This window comes from Glycine soja, chromosome 6, assembly GCF_004193775.1.
Source record: "Glycine soja cultivar W05 chromosome 6, ASM419377v2, whole genome shotgun sequence".
NCBI lineage: Eukaryota > Viridiplantae > Streptophyta > Magnoliopsida > Fabales > Fabaceae > Glycine > Glycine soja.
The window spans coordinates 634,084-649,109 of record NC_041007.1 but is presented as its reverse complement, the minus strand read 5'-3'; the positions used below and the strand labels follow the sequence as shown (position 1 = coordinate 649,109).

Genomic DNA, 15,026 nt, shown 5'->3' with positions numbered 1-15,026 from the left:
TGTCGGAGCTCAATCTCTAACTCTATAAAGTTCAACCACAAAGTTACTGCACGCTAATAACCTCACAGAGTGAAGAATATTATTATCATTATAATTTAACGGAAAGCTTTATATTCATTCTGTTTATTAAAACTCTTTATTTTTACAAGAAAAAGTATTGTCATTTATTATTTGTTTTAAAGTTTAAGAACAATATTATGCATTACTATTGTTAATTATATCTTTATCTTTATTTAATTTTTAGATATATTTTTTAACTGGGATTTTTTTAATACACCTGTTATAAACAAGAGAAATAATAGTGAGAGTCATCTTATAAAAGTTAATATAAATGAATATATCAAATATATTTATTATTATTAGGATAAAAATTTAACACTGATAATTTTGAATAGATTTAATTATAATCTTTCAAGTTATTTTATTATTCTCAGTTTCTGCAAAAAAAAAAATCTATTTTTAAATAGTCTATATTATCTCATATTTAGAAGGCGACACATATTTAGACATGTCATCTTTTTTTTATTATTCATATGAATTAAATATTTAACAAGAAGTTATATTATAACACTCACACACTCATCTCAATTATGTTATTTTAAAATAATAGTTGATGTAATATATTTTTATGCATGGCTTATTATGCGAATAAAGTAGCAAAATTAATATTCTAATAAACTAATATTTATTAATAATTTTTTTATTATATATTATCCCTTATTGGTGTTATCTTTTATTTTCTGTTTAAAACTTAATTGCAAAACAGTAGCTATTTCCTTGAAAATATAAATGTATAAACATTTATTTTGCTCAAATACGTTTTTTTTCAAAAAATATTAATGACTGGCAGAAACAAATAAAAGATTGATGAATGGTTAAGTTGAATTTGTGTGATATATTTATAAAAAAAAAGTCCGCGCACCACCACCCTTATTTAAGTACTTGGCATCTAAAGTTATCAAAATTGGGATTGATCTTTTAGGATTTGCGGAATGTTAAAGCAGAATAAAATTCTTTGAGTGCATGCACCAAATGGCAAGAACCAATTCCAATTTTTTTACAAGGCCAAGGCTTTTTATTCTCACTCATATTTTACGGAAACCAAATTGGCTTGAGAGGGATTAAAGAAGAACCAAAAATAAATGAGCACCGTCTCTTTTGGCTATCTTGAAAGGAGAGATAAGTATATTTTTTGTCCTCGACCACGTATCTTTTTGGAATCCACTACTCCACTATACTATATCTTCTCAACTAGCACTTCTAAAACCCATATTCTCCCCTAAGAATCTGCCTGCAACTGCAAGGCACACAAAACTACATATCGACCTCAACCGTCTGCCCGATTGTTAAATCTTAAATTTCTGCTATCGATTATGGGTTCTTAATTACCTTTCTTCTTCAATAAGATTCCAGCCGTATACTGCACAAAGTAATTCCAATGTTAGTATTAAACTAGATAGAACTGTACTATAATGAATAAATAACACATTCATTCATTATGTAAACATTTTTTTTATACACTCTTATCCAATTTAGTAAATTGATATATTTGATAAGAAAAATAATTAAAGAGATTATTTCTGATTAGTTGATTACTATAGAAAAAACAGGATTATTAATTAAATTTTTAACTCCTCAATTTTTTTTTCAGATTTCAATTTTTAGTCACTTAATTTTTTTTATAAGTTTTTCTCCTTTCATTAATTTTCGTCAACATTTTTAGTTTCTCTAAAAAAAATCACATTTTAAACGAAATTGTTTAACCTACTAGTCATGCAAAACATGCTAAAAGGCTTAATCTATAATTGAACTCCATATATTTTTTTAAAGGGATTGAACTCCATTAAGAGACACATAACCTATGGAAATTATATATATCAGCAAAACGAAGCCTTTGCAAGGTTGGACTCATATATTTCCTCTAATCCTTTTTTTTATATATAATCTAATTAACTAATTTATCAGATCAATAAAATTAATCAATTTAGTTGGTAACATTAAATTTATCTTCAATTTATAATTATTTTTTCTTCAAAATTAACCCTAACATTAATGTGAGACACACTCCTATTTGTTTTCAAATATTTTGTTAGTTTTAATTCTTTTAATCTCTCTCATCATTAATATATTTACTGATTACTGGTAAAAAAAAATTATTGTTTTTAATTTTTATCGACTATGCATGGGAATATTAGTTAATAATGTTATATTCTTTTACAAATCATCCTACCAATACCATATAAGTAAGAGAATAAGTGTCATGAAATATAAAATAATTTAATATTCAAGAATGAAAAGAATGTGAAAAATTATTGAAATTTTATTAAAAAAAGTCAAAGACCCTAGTCCCTACTATGTTTTACTAAAAAAATAGTACTAGAATTTATAAGTATAAAAGAAAAATGAGGAAGAGTGGGAATATTATAAGAGTTGGCTTATGCATTAAGAGAGATTCCAGTTTAAGAATGAGAGTGAGTGAAAGGCAGTAGAAATAAAAGCTTTGTTCTCTCCCATTGAGCACTTTCAACGCACACTCGTGACGATTAATTAACCAAAAATGGCACTTCCTAAGTCCAACGCCAAACTCACTCTTGTTCTTCTTTTTCTTGTTTTCATTATTAATTCAGGAAGCGCCCACAATTACAAGGAGGCATTGTCCAAGGCAATCCTATTCTTCGAGGGCCAACGTTCGGGTTTCTTGCCGCAGGACCAGAGACAGACCTGGCGCGCCAATTCGGCTCTTGGTGACGGCTGGACCTACAAGCTCGACCTCACCGGCGGCTACTACGACGCCGGCGACAACATCAAATTCGGGTTTCCGATGGCATTCACCACCACAATGCTGTCCTGGAGCGTCATCGAATTCGGAGACATGATGCCTCCCAATGAACACCGAAACGCGCTGCTCGCAATCCGTTGGGCTACCGATTATTTGCTCAAAACCGTTTCTCAGCCAAACCGCATTTTCGTTCAGGTGAGTAAATCAACGTTCTATGCCAATGCCTGTTTCGTAAATTGCATTCTAACTCATACTGGATCACGTCTCTTTTGTTTTTTTACTATTAATTACTAATTACGTAATATAATAAATACTTTTGTTCTTTTCAATATTTTTAATTACATGTAGCATTCAGACTGATGTTTCATGTTTTTTTTTAGATACAAGGGGGAATATGTTTTTATTATTTTTTAATACTAAACTATCTAATATTAGTATTTTTTTTTATATATTTATTAGTAGTATACAAGGTGTGAAACGGAGTATAATTTTTATCGAAAAATAATAATGCCCGTATCCCACTCTCTTAAAATCTCCCTTCCCGTTTCAGTTGATTCACTAATCATGATCATGACGTGGCTTTCCTTTTTGTTTTTTGATAACCGAAGAAAACGTCAAATTCTGTGCCTCTAATCCCATCCGTTATAGAATTCCAACAATTTCATAATCACCACCTTAATTGGAATAATGATTCATCCATAATCATTACTGGCACTGGTTGACGATATCTAAGACACTTAGAACCAAACGACAGCTTGAGAGATAGGAAAAAAAATACAGAAATATTGTATGATAGGATAGAAAGAGAAAAATGTTTAATATTTATGAATATTTAAATATACCACCATTTTTCAAATTGAGTTAATCCTCTAAGTGAAAAAAAGTTATAGAATAATTTGGTCATACAGTTTCTTTTCACTATACATAATTTTTTTTGTCGGTCCATTGACGTAATACATTATTTGATTTTTTTAAAATATTTTTATTATTAAATAAATTTCATGTTGATTTTTCCTAAACTAAATTCTTTAAATTTTCTTCTTATCGTTAGAAAATAAGTATGAAATTTTATTAAATAATTTAAATTGAAAAGTAGTACTAATTGCATTTACACTTATTTAGTGTTATTTTGAATTTTTATGGATAAACGAAGTTACATTTGTTTCTAATTATTTGTCTTTTTGGTCATGCGTGCACGAGTGGATCACTTTTGATCCTCGAAGTCGGTGAGTTTCATAGGCTTATCACTTTATGATTCAACTGTCCTCCTGATTTTAGAATGCGAAATTTCATTTATTTTCCATTTGGATTCCTAATCCAGACGAATACATCACCGACGCGCCAAGGATGGCAGTGTGTTCCATTCCCTTTTCATTTAACGAATAATTAAGACTAATCACAAATTTATGTAGGTGGGTGATCCAATCTCTGACCACAATTGTTGGGAAAGGCCTGAGGACATGGACACAAACAGGACAGTGTATGCTGTTGATGCTCCAAACCCAGCTTCAGATGTAGCTGGTGAAACTGCTGCGGCACTAGCTGCTGCATCAATGGCTTTTCGTTCATCGGATCCTTCTTATTCAGAGACTTTGCTACGAAATGCTGCTAAGGCCTTTCAATTTGCAGATACCTATAGGGGTGCCTACAGTGACAATGCTAATGTTAGGAGTGGTGTTTGCCCATATTATTGTGACTTCGATGGTTATCAGGTAATTACTAATTAATTCACTTGTTAGTTGTTACTTTCAATATATAGGGGATTGCTTTTTGCTTTTAGATGCAATGTACTATGTCTATAATAAAAGCGTTCCAGGATATTGTTTTCAAGTTTCAATGCACGAGACATTGAAAAGGATATGTAGACAATTCACAATGATATTGCCTTTGCATAATGCTAGTAAAAGACTCTGACAACTAAAAACGAAGCCATCATGCAAAATTCAATTATACCATGTTAATTTGTTGGTTTTTACTTTAGATAGACCTAAAGGAAGTGTACAAGGTAAACTTTTGTTTATGGTAAAAAAATGTTTACATTTAACTAGAAATATTGTATTAAAATTATGTTGGTTTAGAATTGTACATTAAATTATAAATTTAGTACAGTTATATTTATTACTAATAGTTTTTAATAGGAAAAAAAACTTGAACAAAATGTAGTTAAATTTTAAAATATTTTAACATTTTCTTTATATAATAATAATAAAAATATGAAGATAAGTACTTAAGAAGATTTAAAATTACTTGTCTTCTTTGATATAATGCATCCTGACATTATCCCATTCACATGAGCATGACACATTGATGGAGGAGTTAAACTAACATGGGTGATGATGGGTCACGAGAATCTTTGGGTCCTTCTCAAAGTGACATGTGACTATATATTTTTCAATCAGCATCAAACTACATATATTGGACAAACAGCATATTATTTGTAAGCAATATACAATTAATGTGTAATTATGTGTCAGATAGAATTGATATTGTGGCTATTTGTGTACTTGGGATCACTTGGATTTGACACGTCAATTGTCATTTACTATACATTAACAGGACGAATTGTTATGGGGAGCCGCATGGCTAAGGAGGGCTACTCAGGATGAAAATTTCCTCAACTACATTCAAAGCAATGGCAAAACCCTTGGTGCTGAAGACAATATAAATGAGTTCGGTTGGGACAACAAGCATGCTGGCCTTAATGTTCTTGTCTCCAAGGTCAGCCTCCAATATATTTACCCTGTTATGATCAATAGAATCAATATTGAAATTGCATGCACAAATTAATTTATGTGACCATATATATATCATTACATAATTAATTTTCGCATATATACAAATCGAAGGGGGTATTAATTAATTAATCTTTTTACTAACAAAATTTACCATTTTTAGGAAGTTCTAGATGGAAACGTAATGTCTCTTGAATCCTACAAGACTTCAGCAGAGAGCTTTCTGTGCACGCTCATACCCGAAACATCAAGTTCACATATAGAGTACACTCCCGGTGGACTAATATACAGGCCTGGGGGCAGCAACTTGCAACATGCAACTTCAATTGCATTCCTTGAATTGGTTTACGCCAATTACCTATCTCGCACTTCACAAACCATCAATTGTGGGAACGTCTATGTTAACGCACAAACACTTCGCCAGCATGCTAAGAAGCAAGTTGATTACATTTTGGGAGATAACCCAATGGGTATGTCGTACATGGTTGGTTACAGCAACAAGTATCCGCAGCATATTCACCACCGTGGCTCCTCTTTACCCTCTATCAAGGACCATCCTCAATTCATTGCCTGCAAAGAAGGTTCAATCTACTTCAACTCAAGCAATCCTAATCCTAATGTTCTCGTGGGAGCTATTGTGGGAGGACCAGGTGAAGATGATGTGTATGAGGATGATAGGGCTGATTTTAGGAAGTCCGAACCAACCACATACATTAATGCACCATTTGTTGGGATTTTAGCATACTTTGTTGCTAATCCCAACCCTTGATTAATTACTATAATTTCCGTACAGATCTTTTTGTAAATAAAAAACATATGCTGCAGAAAAGATGTCTCTCATCTTGAGAAAAAAGCAAGAGCGAAGAGGCTTGCTATGTGTTGGATACATATATAGGAGGAATGTTACAGATCATTTTCAAATCCCAGAAGTTGTTCGTGTCTTTTTCACTGGGAAGGCTGAAGAGCAAAAAACTCGATTACTGCAAGGTTTTTTTTTTTTTTTTTACTTGCTTTATCCAAGAAATATGAGTGAGATTGCCATACTGTGGTTTTTTCTTTTTCTTTTTTTTCTCAAGACATCATACTGTGTGTATTATTCTTGATCATAATTATTTGGAAAATCAAATGTGTGGCTTCCTTTATCGTGAATCTAATAATATATTTAGGCCTTGTTTGAATACTTTTTTCTATGTGCAATTATAAGAAATGAAAAAAGAATCATAAGATAAATTAACTTATGCCCAAGTTAAAATAAATTTTGAAAAAAGTTAATATGAAAAAAATGTTAATTAATTTATACATAAATTAATTTTAACTTATAAAAAATATTTTTTATTTTGTCTTTTTATTTTCTTCTGATACAAGTGCTCTTAGAAAAATTTGTCTATAATTAAATTTATGAATGCGAAGTCTATGTATGTATAGCTCACTAAACACGCCTGCCGTTCTCATTTTGCAATTAAAAACATCTTGCGATTTATACGCTACATTATCCCATGCTTTTGGCTACCATTCCATTTCTAAATTGGTTGCTAAGCCTAAGCTTATTTCAAGGTATATAATTATAATTTATAAGAGACTGGTAACCGGTATATTTAAGTATTGGTAATGTTCAAGCTAGGAAAACTTGGAGATTTATTCTTTCATGAAGAAGGAAAATCTTCAAACTTAAAGAAAAGATTCATTTTCGTGATAAGTTGTTGGGCAATAAGAATACACTACGGAGATGAGAACGAGCGGATCTTATTGGACAGAATTTAATAAAAATGGAAAGATAGAGTGTCCGTATCACCACCATGGACGCATGTTTGAACGATTTAATAGAATGTGTATGGAGAATGACTTGAATCAACCAGTAATAGCTAGGGAGTATTATGTGGGAATTCATGACATTTGCAAATATTGCAACCTGCCCGAAAAATAAAGTATGAAGATGCTACTTCAATGGTGGAAGGAGGAGATAGGAGAGCATTGAATGTGTTGATACCAATGCAAAGCTTAACCCTGCCACCGTAAATCATGGGACAAATTAAATGATATGTACGAGGATGGACTGGTGGTTGAGAAAGGAAAATGATCAAGTAAATTTAATGCCAATTATGGCAGGGAGGTACGTGCTAAGTTCCATAATGAATTCTATAATCAAAGATGCGTTTGCGGAAGGAAAGTATGTAAAAAATGTTCCAGGGTCAAATTTGGACAAAATAAATATCTTGATTTCTAGTAGCAGAGATCATCATAAAAAGTTCAAGATAGAAAAAAACAGAAAAGGTAAAACTACATGAGCAATGACAGGAGAGAGCCAATTTGTGTAGCAGTTGTACTAGTATTTCAACCACCCACCATTACCAATGTTGTTTTTCACCAACCCATATTAATTGGGCTCACGACCTCCGGCACCGTATATATAGTATTCTGGGTTTGCCTTCCCGCCGCAATCCTCTTGCTGTTCTCATTAATTATTATAGCACTTTTTCATGGCTAGGTGATGCTTCACAAGAACACCAATGGCAACTGACCCTCTGACCTGGGTGCATTTAAATTCTTGATACAATTAAAACATTCTATACGGCCACAGAACTCGTGAATTTCCCACCTAAGTCATCCAACCCAGTGTTACTTAACATTCTTTTTCAAACATGTAAAATCTTCCTTTCTTATTGTATAATAATAATAGGAGTATATGTATAATAACATTACTAACTTTTATAATAATTATTTTTAAAAATATATATTTAATATTATTTTCTAATTAATTAATAATGTAAAAAATTTATTAGAAAGTGTTTGATATTAAAAAAATATTATTTTTTCATGCTCTCACGTCATTGTTCCGTCTTCCATCGTGCAAACCGTACTCGTCACTCACACTTATTGTTGAACAAATGATAAAACATAGAGTACATAAGCTTGTTGAAAAATACTACATTAATCTGATCTATTTACAAACAGAATCAAGTCTCGAGAGGAGGAGACACCTTCAATGATAGAGATAGTGGACACTATGCCATCGTGTCAAATCAATGGATTATTTAAAATTAGCTAATTAATTACAACAATGTAAGAAGTAGATAATGGGAAAATGTCCATGAAATAATTGTCCGTAGTTGCTTATTGTTGATAATTGGTTTATCTACTAAAACAACTATAACTTAGTTAAAGGACCAATTCATAATGTTTTAATTATTATAAACTAATTTTCTAGTAATATTTTTAATTTTCACGGACGAAAAAAACAACAATTATAACATATCCTTTTAAAAAAGACAAGGACAACATACTTAAATATATTTTTTAAAAAAGAAAATATAATTAACCAAAATAAAAGAAAAATAAAATCACCAGGGTTTTCAGTAAAAGAAAAGTCACCAGGTTTCGTATAATAAATTATTAGATGGTTTGAGAGCATTATTATTTTCATTAATTTTTTACATGACATATAATCTAGTATTGTTATTTTTTAAAATTAAAAAGTTTAAATAATCTTGTGCCTTACACAGTAAAGATATGGACATGGATTGGGTCCAATATTTAATTTGAGTCTATATCTGTATTTGTGACCGAAAAGGAGTTAAGTTGGGCTTCTTTTAGTGGGCCTACTATTTTTAGCATGGAATATGGATTTTGGTAATACCAATTGGAAAACGATGAATATGGATTTTGACTGATATTTTAGTTAAACGGTAAAGGTAAAAATATGTGAAGATGAACCTTTGATGGTGAAATAAGGGCTAGAGCAATAGCACTCTCTATTGTTCGTCTGTTCTGCAAATCTTTATTGCGAATTGGGATCGTCTAGAATCTAGAGTAGAGGAAAAACAATATCTTGATTTCTATTAACACTACTCAAGAAACGTCTTCTTGCAAGATGAAAAAGGCTTGAAATGAATACGTTTAATTTCAGTTGTTTCGTAATAATTTTTTTTTAAAAAAAAAAACACTTTATTTGTACTCCCTTTTTCATTTAAAAGTTTATACCAAAATATATTATTGAAACATTTTTATAATTATTGGTAAAAAGCAAAAAAAAAAAACTCCAATTAAGGTTATGATTGACAAGACACTGGCTTCAAAAAAAATTATAAAAGATGTGTTTAACTGTTCGGCAAATAATTTTTTTTAAGTATCTTTTGATATTTTTTAAAATAACTACTATTAAAAAATTTGTTTAAGTAAATAATTATTTTTAAATAGTCTCTGGCCTTGTTTGATTGTTATTCTCCTGCCAAAATAGTTGAGTAAGATGAGGAAGACATTATTTTGTGTGTGTGAAAGAAAGGGCCTAAAGGCCCACTACAAAAAAAATGTATTTCTGGAATGCATTTAAACCAAGTGTAGGCCAATGAATATGATTCAGTGCCTTTAGGCATGGGAGGGATTGATAAGGAATGATAGGGAGCAGATCCTGTCATTGAATCTCCACCATTGCTTAATGAGAATCAAAACAAAACAAAGTAGCTAATAGCTAGGCCAATTGTAACCTCGTGCTTGCTTTCTTTCTTTCTTTCCCTCACGGACATCACTTGGACAGTACCTAGCTTACAGCTACATTGATTCAACAATGGCCTCTGCTTCAGCTACTCTTCTCAAGTCATCTCCTGGTCTTGGTGAATACATCTCTGCTACCATTCTCTTTGAGGAAACTCTCTACCAAAACATTGTTCCCGGTAACAAAACCATTGAAACATTATGCATTTTGTTTAGAGGACACGTTGTATCTCTCCTCGCATGGGATTCGAAGTAGGCCAAAAGGTGTGGGCTGAGGTATTCTTCTACCTGGCTGAGAACAAGTATTCTCCTCAAGCCTAGCATGGTTACTCCAGGACAAGGCCACTCCTCAGCATGTTGCTAATTACACCCCCAAGCTCCTTCACAGGAGAATCCCACCTGCTGTCCCTGGAATCATGGTACGTAAGCCATTCATGACTAATGTCACATTGTTACTTCAAACAAACAATTCATCATGGTTAATGACCAAAGTTGTGTTGTGCAGTTTTTGTCTGTTGGACAATCTGAGTTGAAGCAACCTTGAACTTGAATGCAATGAACCAGTCTCCAAACCCATGGCACGTCCTTCTTGAAGACATGTCTTCCGTTTCCAGAAAATTGATGCATAGCCAAGTAGGTCTACATAATCTGGCCCATATGTATTCCAAAGACATGGAACATATAAATACAAGTTAAAAATTATTTGAAACGACAACATAATTTAAAACTTGTACATTCAATTATTAAAGTAAGTTGCTCAAGAAATTCATCACCTATCATTTTGCACGAAAAGAGCCAAATGTTCCATGATCTGCACTCAATCAAACCAGTTGCATACTGTTTCACTCTGAATTAGCAATCAAACCAATTGCAACATGATATACACTCAATCCCACAAATAAAAATTCCTGTATTACTCTGAACTGTTGTACACCTAGACAAACATCTATAGACTATAGACGGTTTTTATTTCATGCAGTTTTAAAACATCTATATGTACTCTCCAAAAACAAACATCTATATGTAACAACGTTAGATGATTTTTGGAAAAAACAAAATATACGGCAAGAATAAAAAGATTAAAAAATTGTAATTATAGTGAGCAAAATACAATATTTTAAATTATATAGACTATAGAAATGGGAGCTTACATGACATTAGCTACCAAAAAAAATATGCATTTGAATTTGTATAAATAAATAAATAAAAATGTGCATTTGAATTTGTATAAATAAATAAATAAAATATACATTTGCCACTTAATTTTTATTTTGGTAATGGGTTAATGTCTTAAACCTTAAATTTATCTGTTACAATATATATAGTGAGCTTGTAGGGCAAAAAGCCTGCACGTGGCATCAGAGCAATGCAGGAAGGAACAACGTAATTTACGCAAAACACATGGAACTCAAGCTTTGCCAAAGCCTCTTTATAGGCTTAATTTTACTTTTTCTTCACTTTTGCATGTGCTGCAGGAAGGGGTGTTAATTATATATGGATTCATGAACAAGCTCCACGGATACTTAATTAGTAATTAAACTTTCCCTTAACCTCTTGAAACATGCATGATTGCATGGTAACTGGTAGCTAGAAGGTCAATTTCGCCATGTTATCGTCCCAACGGAATGGACTATTCCTGCAAAGCGACTAACCACCGAAGCAGACAGAGAAATGAATACTATAGTATTATTTACAGGATTGAATTTGAATATATTTATTTAAATTCCATTTAGTCAAATATTACTATATATAATAAGCTTATTAAATTTTATAATAATTATTGTAAAAATTATCTTAAAAATAATTTCTATTGGACAATAGTGTAAAAACATTTATACTAATATGATGATTAAATTCTTATTTATAAATTTGGGAGAAAGATTAAAATAAAATTATTTTTTATATTTTTAATACCCTGCTAACTAATAAATAAATTCCAAAATATTTAGTAAAATCAACATAGAATTTAACTCAATTATAAAAGTATTAAGAATAATTAAAGTTATAAAGATCGAGTGTTTTATTAATACCCTATATTATATACAAAAAAAAAAACCCTATACCGAACTAAATTATGTGATGTCTTAGATTTTGATGCTTATAATTAATTTATTTGCAGGCATACTCTAAGCTTGGCTAATCTATGTCATTCATATAATATCAATAATTTATTGATTTCAGAGTAACTTACACAGTATAGAGGAATTTAGAACTCCACAAGGAAGAACTTTCATAAATTTTTTGGTAGGAATTGAATTGTCAGTGCTAGAGAGAAAAAAAATATATTTGCATTCTCTCTACACATTTTAAGCCATGGTCTTAATGAGGCAACAATAACACATGTTACACCGAGAGTAATTGATTGTTTTTTTACAATATTTAATTATTAGTCTAATAGCTATAAAAAGTTCATAGCATAGATATTAATTTCCCCTCCTCAAAAGACAATTTTTTTTATCGTGAATGTTAGTTGTTAGATGTTAATTTTTTGTTAATAATAAAATTTAAACTCACGGTCATTTTTTTCTTTCATCTCTTTCCTTCAAACAAATTTTATAACTCCTCCCTCAAAGATAAAGTATCTACTTATTCAGTAAGTGAGAGATTAATCTTTTGAAATAATATTATCGCTAAAATGAGGAATGATCAAACAATTTTTTTTTCAATATATAAGATCACATGTTTAAAAAATATAAATTCTTTTTACTTAAATTAAACTAAGTATCATGTTCAAAATAGTTTTCAGAGTCCAGTCGATCACCCAACATTTTACGTACTCTGCGTGAAAGGCGAAAAAGGGCAGCTCTGATTAATAGATCCCCGACGTGATGCACGCACGCTTCAGCTTGTAATATTGGAGCCACACATTTGTTGTTTTTATTTCCTGTAGATCTAATTTAACAAATGAGTTCACGCTACAAGGAAGCACAATAATGTTCACCTACCATGCTGTCTAAAACGTTAGAAGAATTATCTTATTAAAGGGATTTAACTTAGTTAATGTATGTGACTTATTTTAAATTTTTTTAGAGTAAAAGAGGATAAATAATTATATCATACAAGACTATGTGACACATTGTTAAATGTTGATGTAATTATATTTTAGTTTTTTAGGTGTTTCAATTGTATTTTGTTAATCTTGAATTTTTAATTATATTTGTTTATCAAGGCTTTACAGTTATATGATTTTTTTACTTTTTTATTGGATCAGATATCACGATTATTTCTTAACTCATTAAGTAAGAAATTAATTCCACACATATTATTATTGGGCCAACAAATTTTTACAGATTTTGATTCCTTTATCAACTTTCATTAAATATTTAACATATTTTATTAAAATGATATTAGATGATGATAAGATAGTTAATGTGTTGATATTATTTAATTACATACCTTACAATTACAATTCTAAAAAAAATTAAAGTATAATTAAGTCATGTTAATATATGTGTTAGATAATGGATCAATTATTACATCATCATTTAACATCACCTAAACGAAATGTTAAATATTTAACGAAATATTGATGGATAAATTAAATTACATAATTGTAATATTGAAAGACTTAATTCACATAATTAAAATCCGAGAAACCTAAATTGCATAATTATATTTTTTTAGGAAAATAAAATTAAGTTTTTTTATTAACAAGTATTAATTGTTAATCTTTAATATTTTGTTAATGAAAAATAAGCTTAAATTTATTAAAAGTGGAAAAAACAAACTTACAAGCTGATCAGTGAGTATAATCTATTTTTCTTAAATGTAAATTTATTATATCAAGACTCTTTCAAAGGGAAAGGTTCATTTTAGAGACAAGGGTATAAAGTTATAACTTTTTATCAAATTAATAATACACATTAACACACGACATATAAGATAATAAATCTTAACTGTTTACTTATATCTAAATGATTAAAATTAAAAAAATACTTAGAGTCACATAATTATTAACTGTTAATGACTTTTCACATATTTTTGTATTATACTATTATCATTCATTATAAGATTTTAATGGGTAATATTTTTTCTCTTAATCTTACATAAAAATACTTCAATTACTTGATCCGCCTTGTTTAAAAGAAGCAATCTTAACCTTTGATGAAAAAAGTAAAATAAAGTAAATAAAAGGTCCTATTTATCATATTTTAATTAGTTTAACTCATAAATAAATATAAAAAGGAAAATGAAATTTTCACACTGAATTACCCATTGTTTGTTTTAATAAATTTTAAGAGAAACAAAAAGTGTAATGGAAAGAAGAAGATTAGTGATTAGGACTACTTCTCTTGTTTAATAATGAGAAGAAACATGATGGAAGTCTATTGTGTATCTCACAATTTTATTTTCTCTCAATTATAATAGAGAAAATAAGATCAATTATCTTTTAAATAAAAAAATTATTTTTTTTATTCATACGAATCAACGATATTAAAAATTTACAACATTTACAATTGAGTTAAATCTTATTGCTAACAAGATTATCTTTTATGCAGTACATGTACATTATTTATAATAATAAGATAAATTATCATATAATAATGGCAATGTTTTTATATGAAACTATTTTGTGTTCTACCTTACTCAATAAGTATAGAGAAAATTTAACCATAATCATCACTATTTTCTTTGGAAGAGAAAATACAATGATATTTTATATCAAAATTTCCACCTAATTCAAATAACTTAAAAATCTACTCATTTTCTTCTTAATTATTTTCACTTTCCAACCAAGGATTTTAAGACATCTTTAAGGAAATAATTTATTAGAATGACTTATCTTTATTTTAAGACATTTTAATAGAATTATTTTGTTACGGTTGAAAGAAAAATAATGAATTAAGGAAGGAATGAAAATCAAACAGTGTTCTATTAGACCAGTGACAATCATATAGCTCGAGTGATAATAGTCTCTAATCTACGAATTAAAAGAGATCTATAATCTTTCACCTAAAAAATACACCATGATTGAAATTCTATGTACGTACGGAAGAAAGGAAGAAAACTTTACCACAATCTTTCGT

The 15,026-nt window shown here is 29.8% G+C and overlaps 1 protein-coding gene across 1 annotated transcript; it reads left to right on the top strand.

Annotated features, from left to right (window-relative positions):
- Positions 1–2,481: 2,481 nt before the first annotated feature.
- Positions 2,482–6,660, top strand: LOC114414455 (endoglucanase 24-like). Its single transcript, XM_028378726.1, has 4 exons — positions 2,482–2,974; positions 4,192–4,491; positions 5,336–5,497; positions 5,675–6,660. Exons 1-4 carry the CDS (start codon positions 2,558–2,560, stop codon positions 6,278–6,280), a joined length of 1,485 nt encoding a protein of 494 aa, XP_028234527.1. The 5' UTR covers positions 2,482–2,557; the 3' UTR covers positions 6,281–6,660.
- Positions 6,661–15,026: the final 8,366 nt, after the last annotated feature.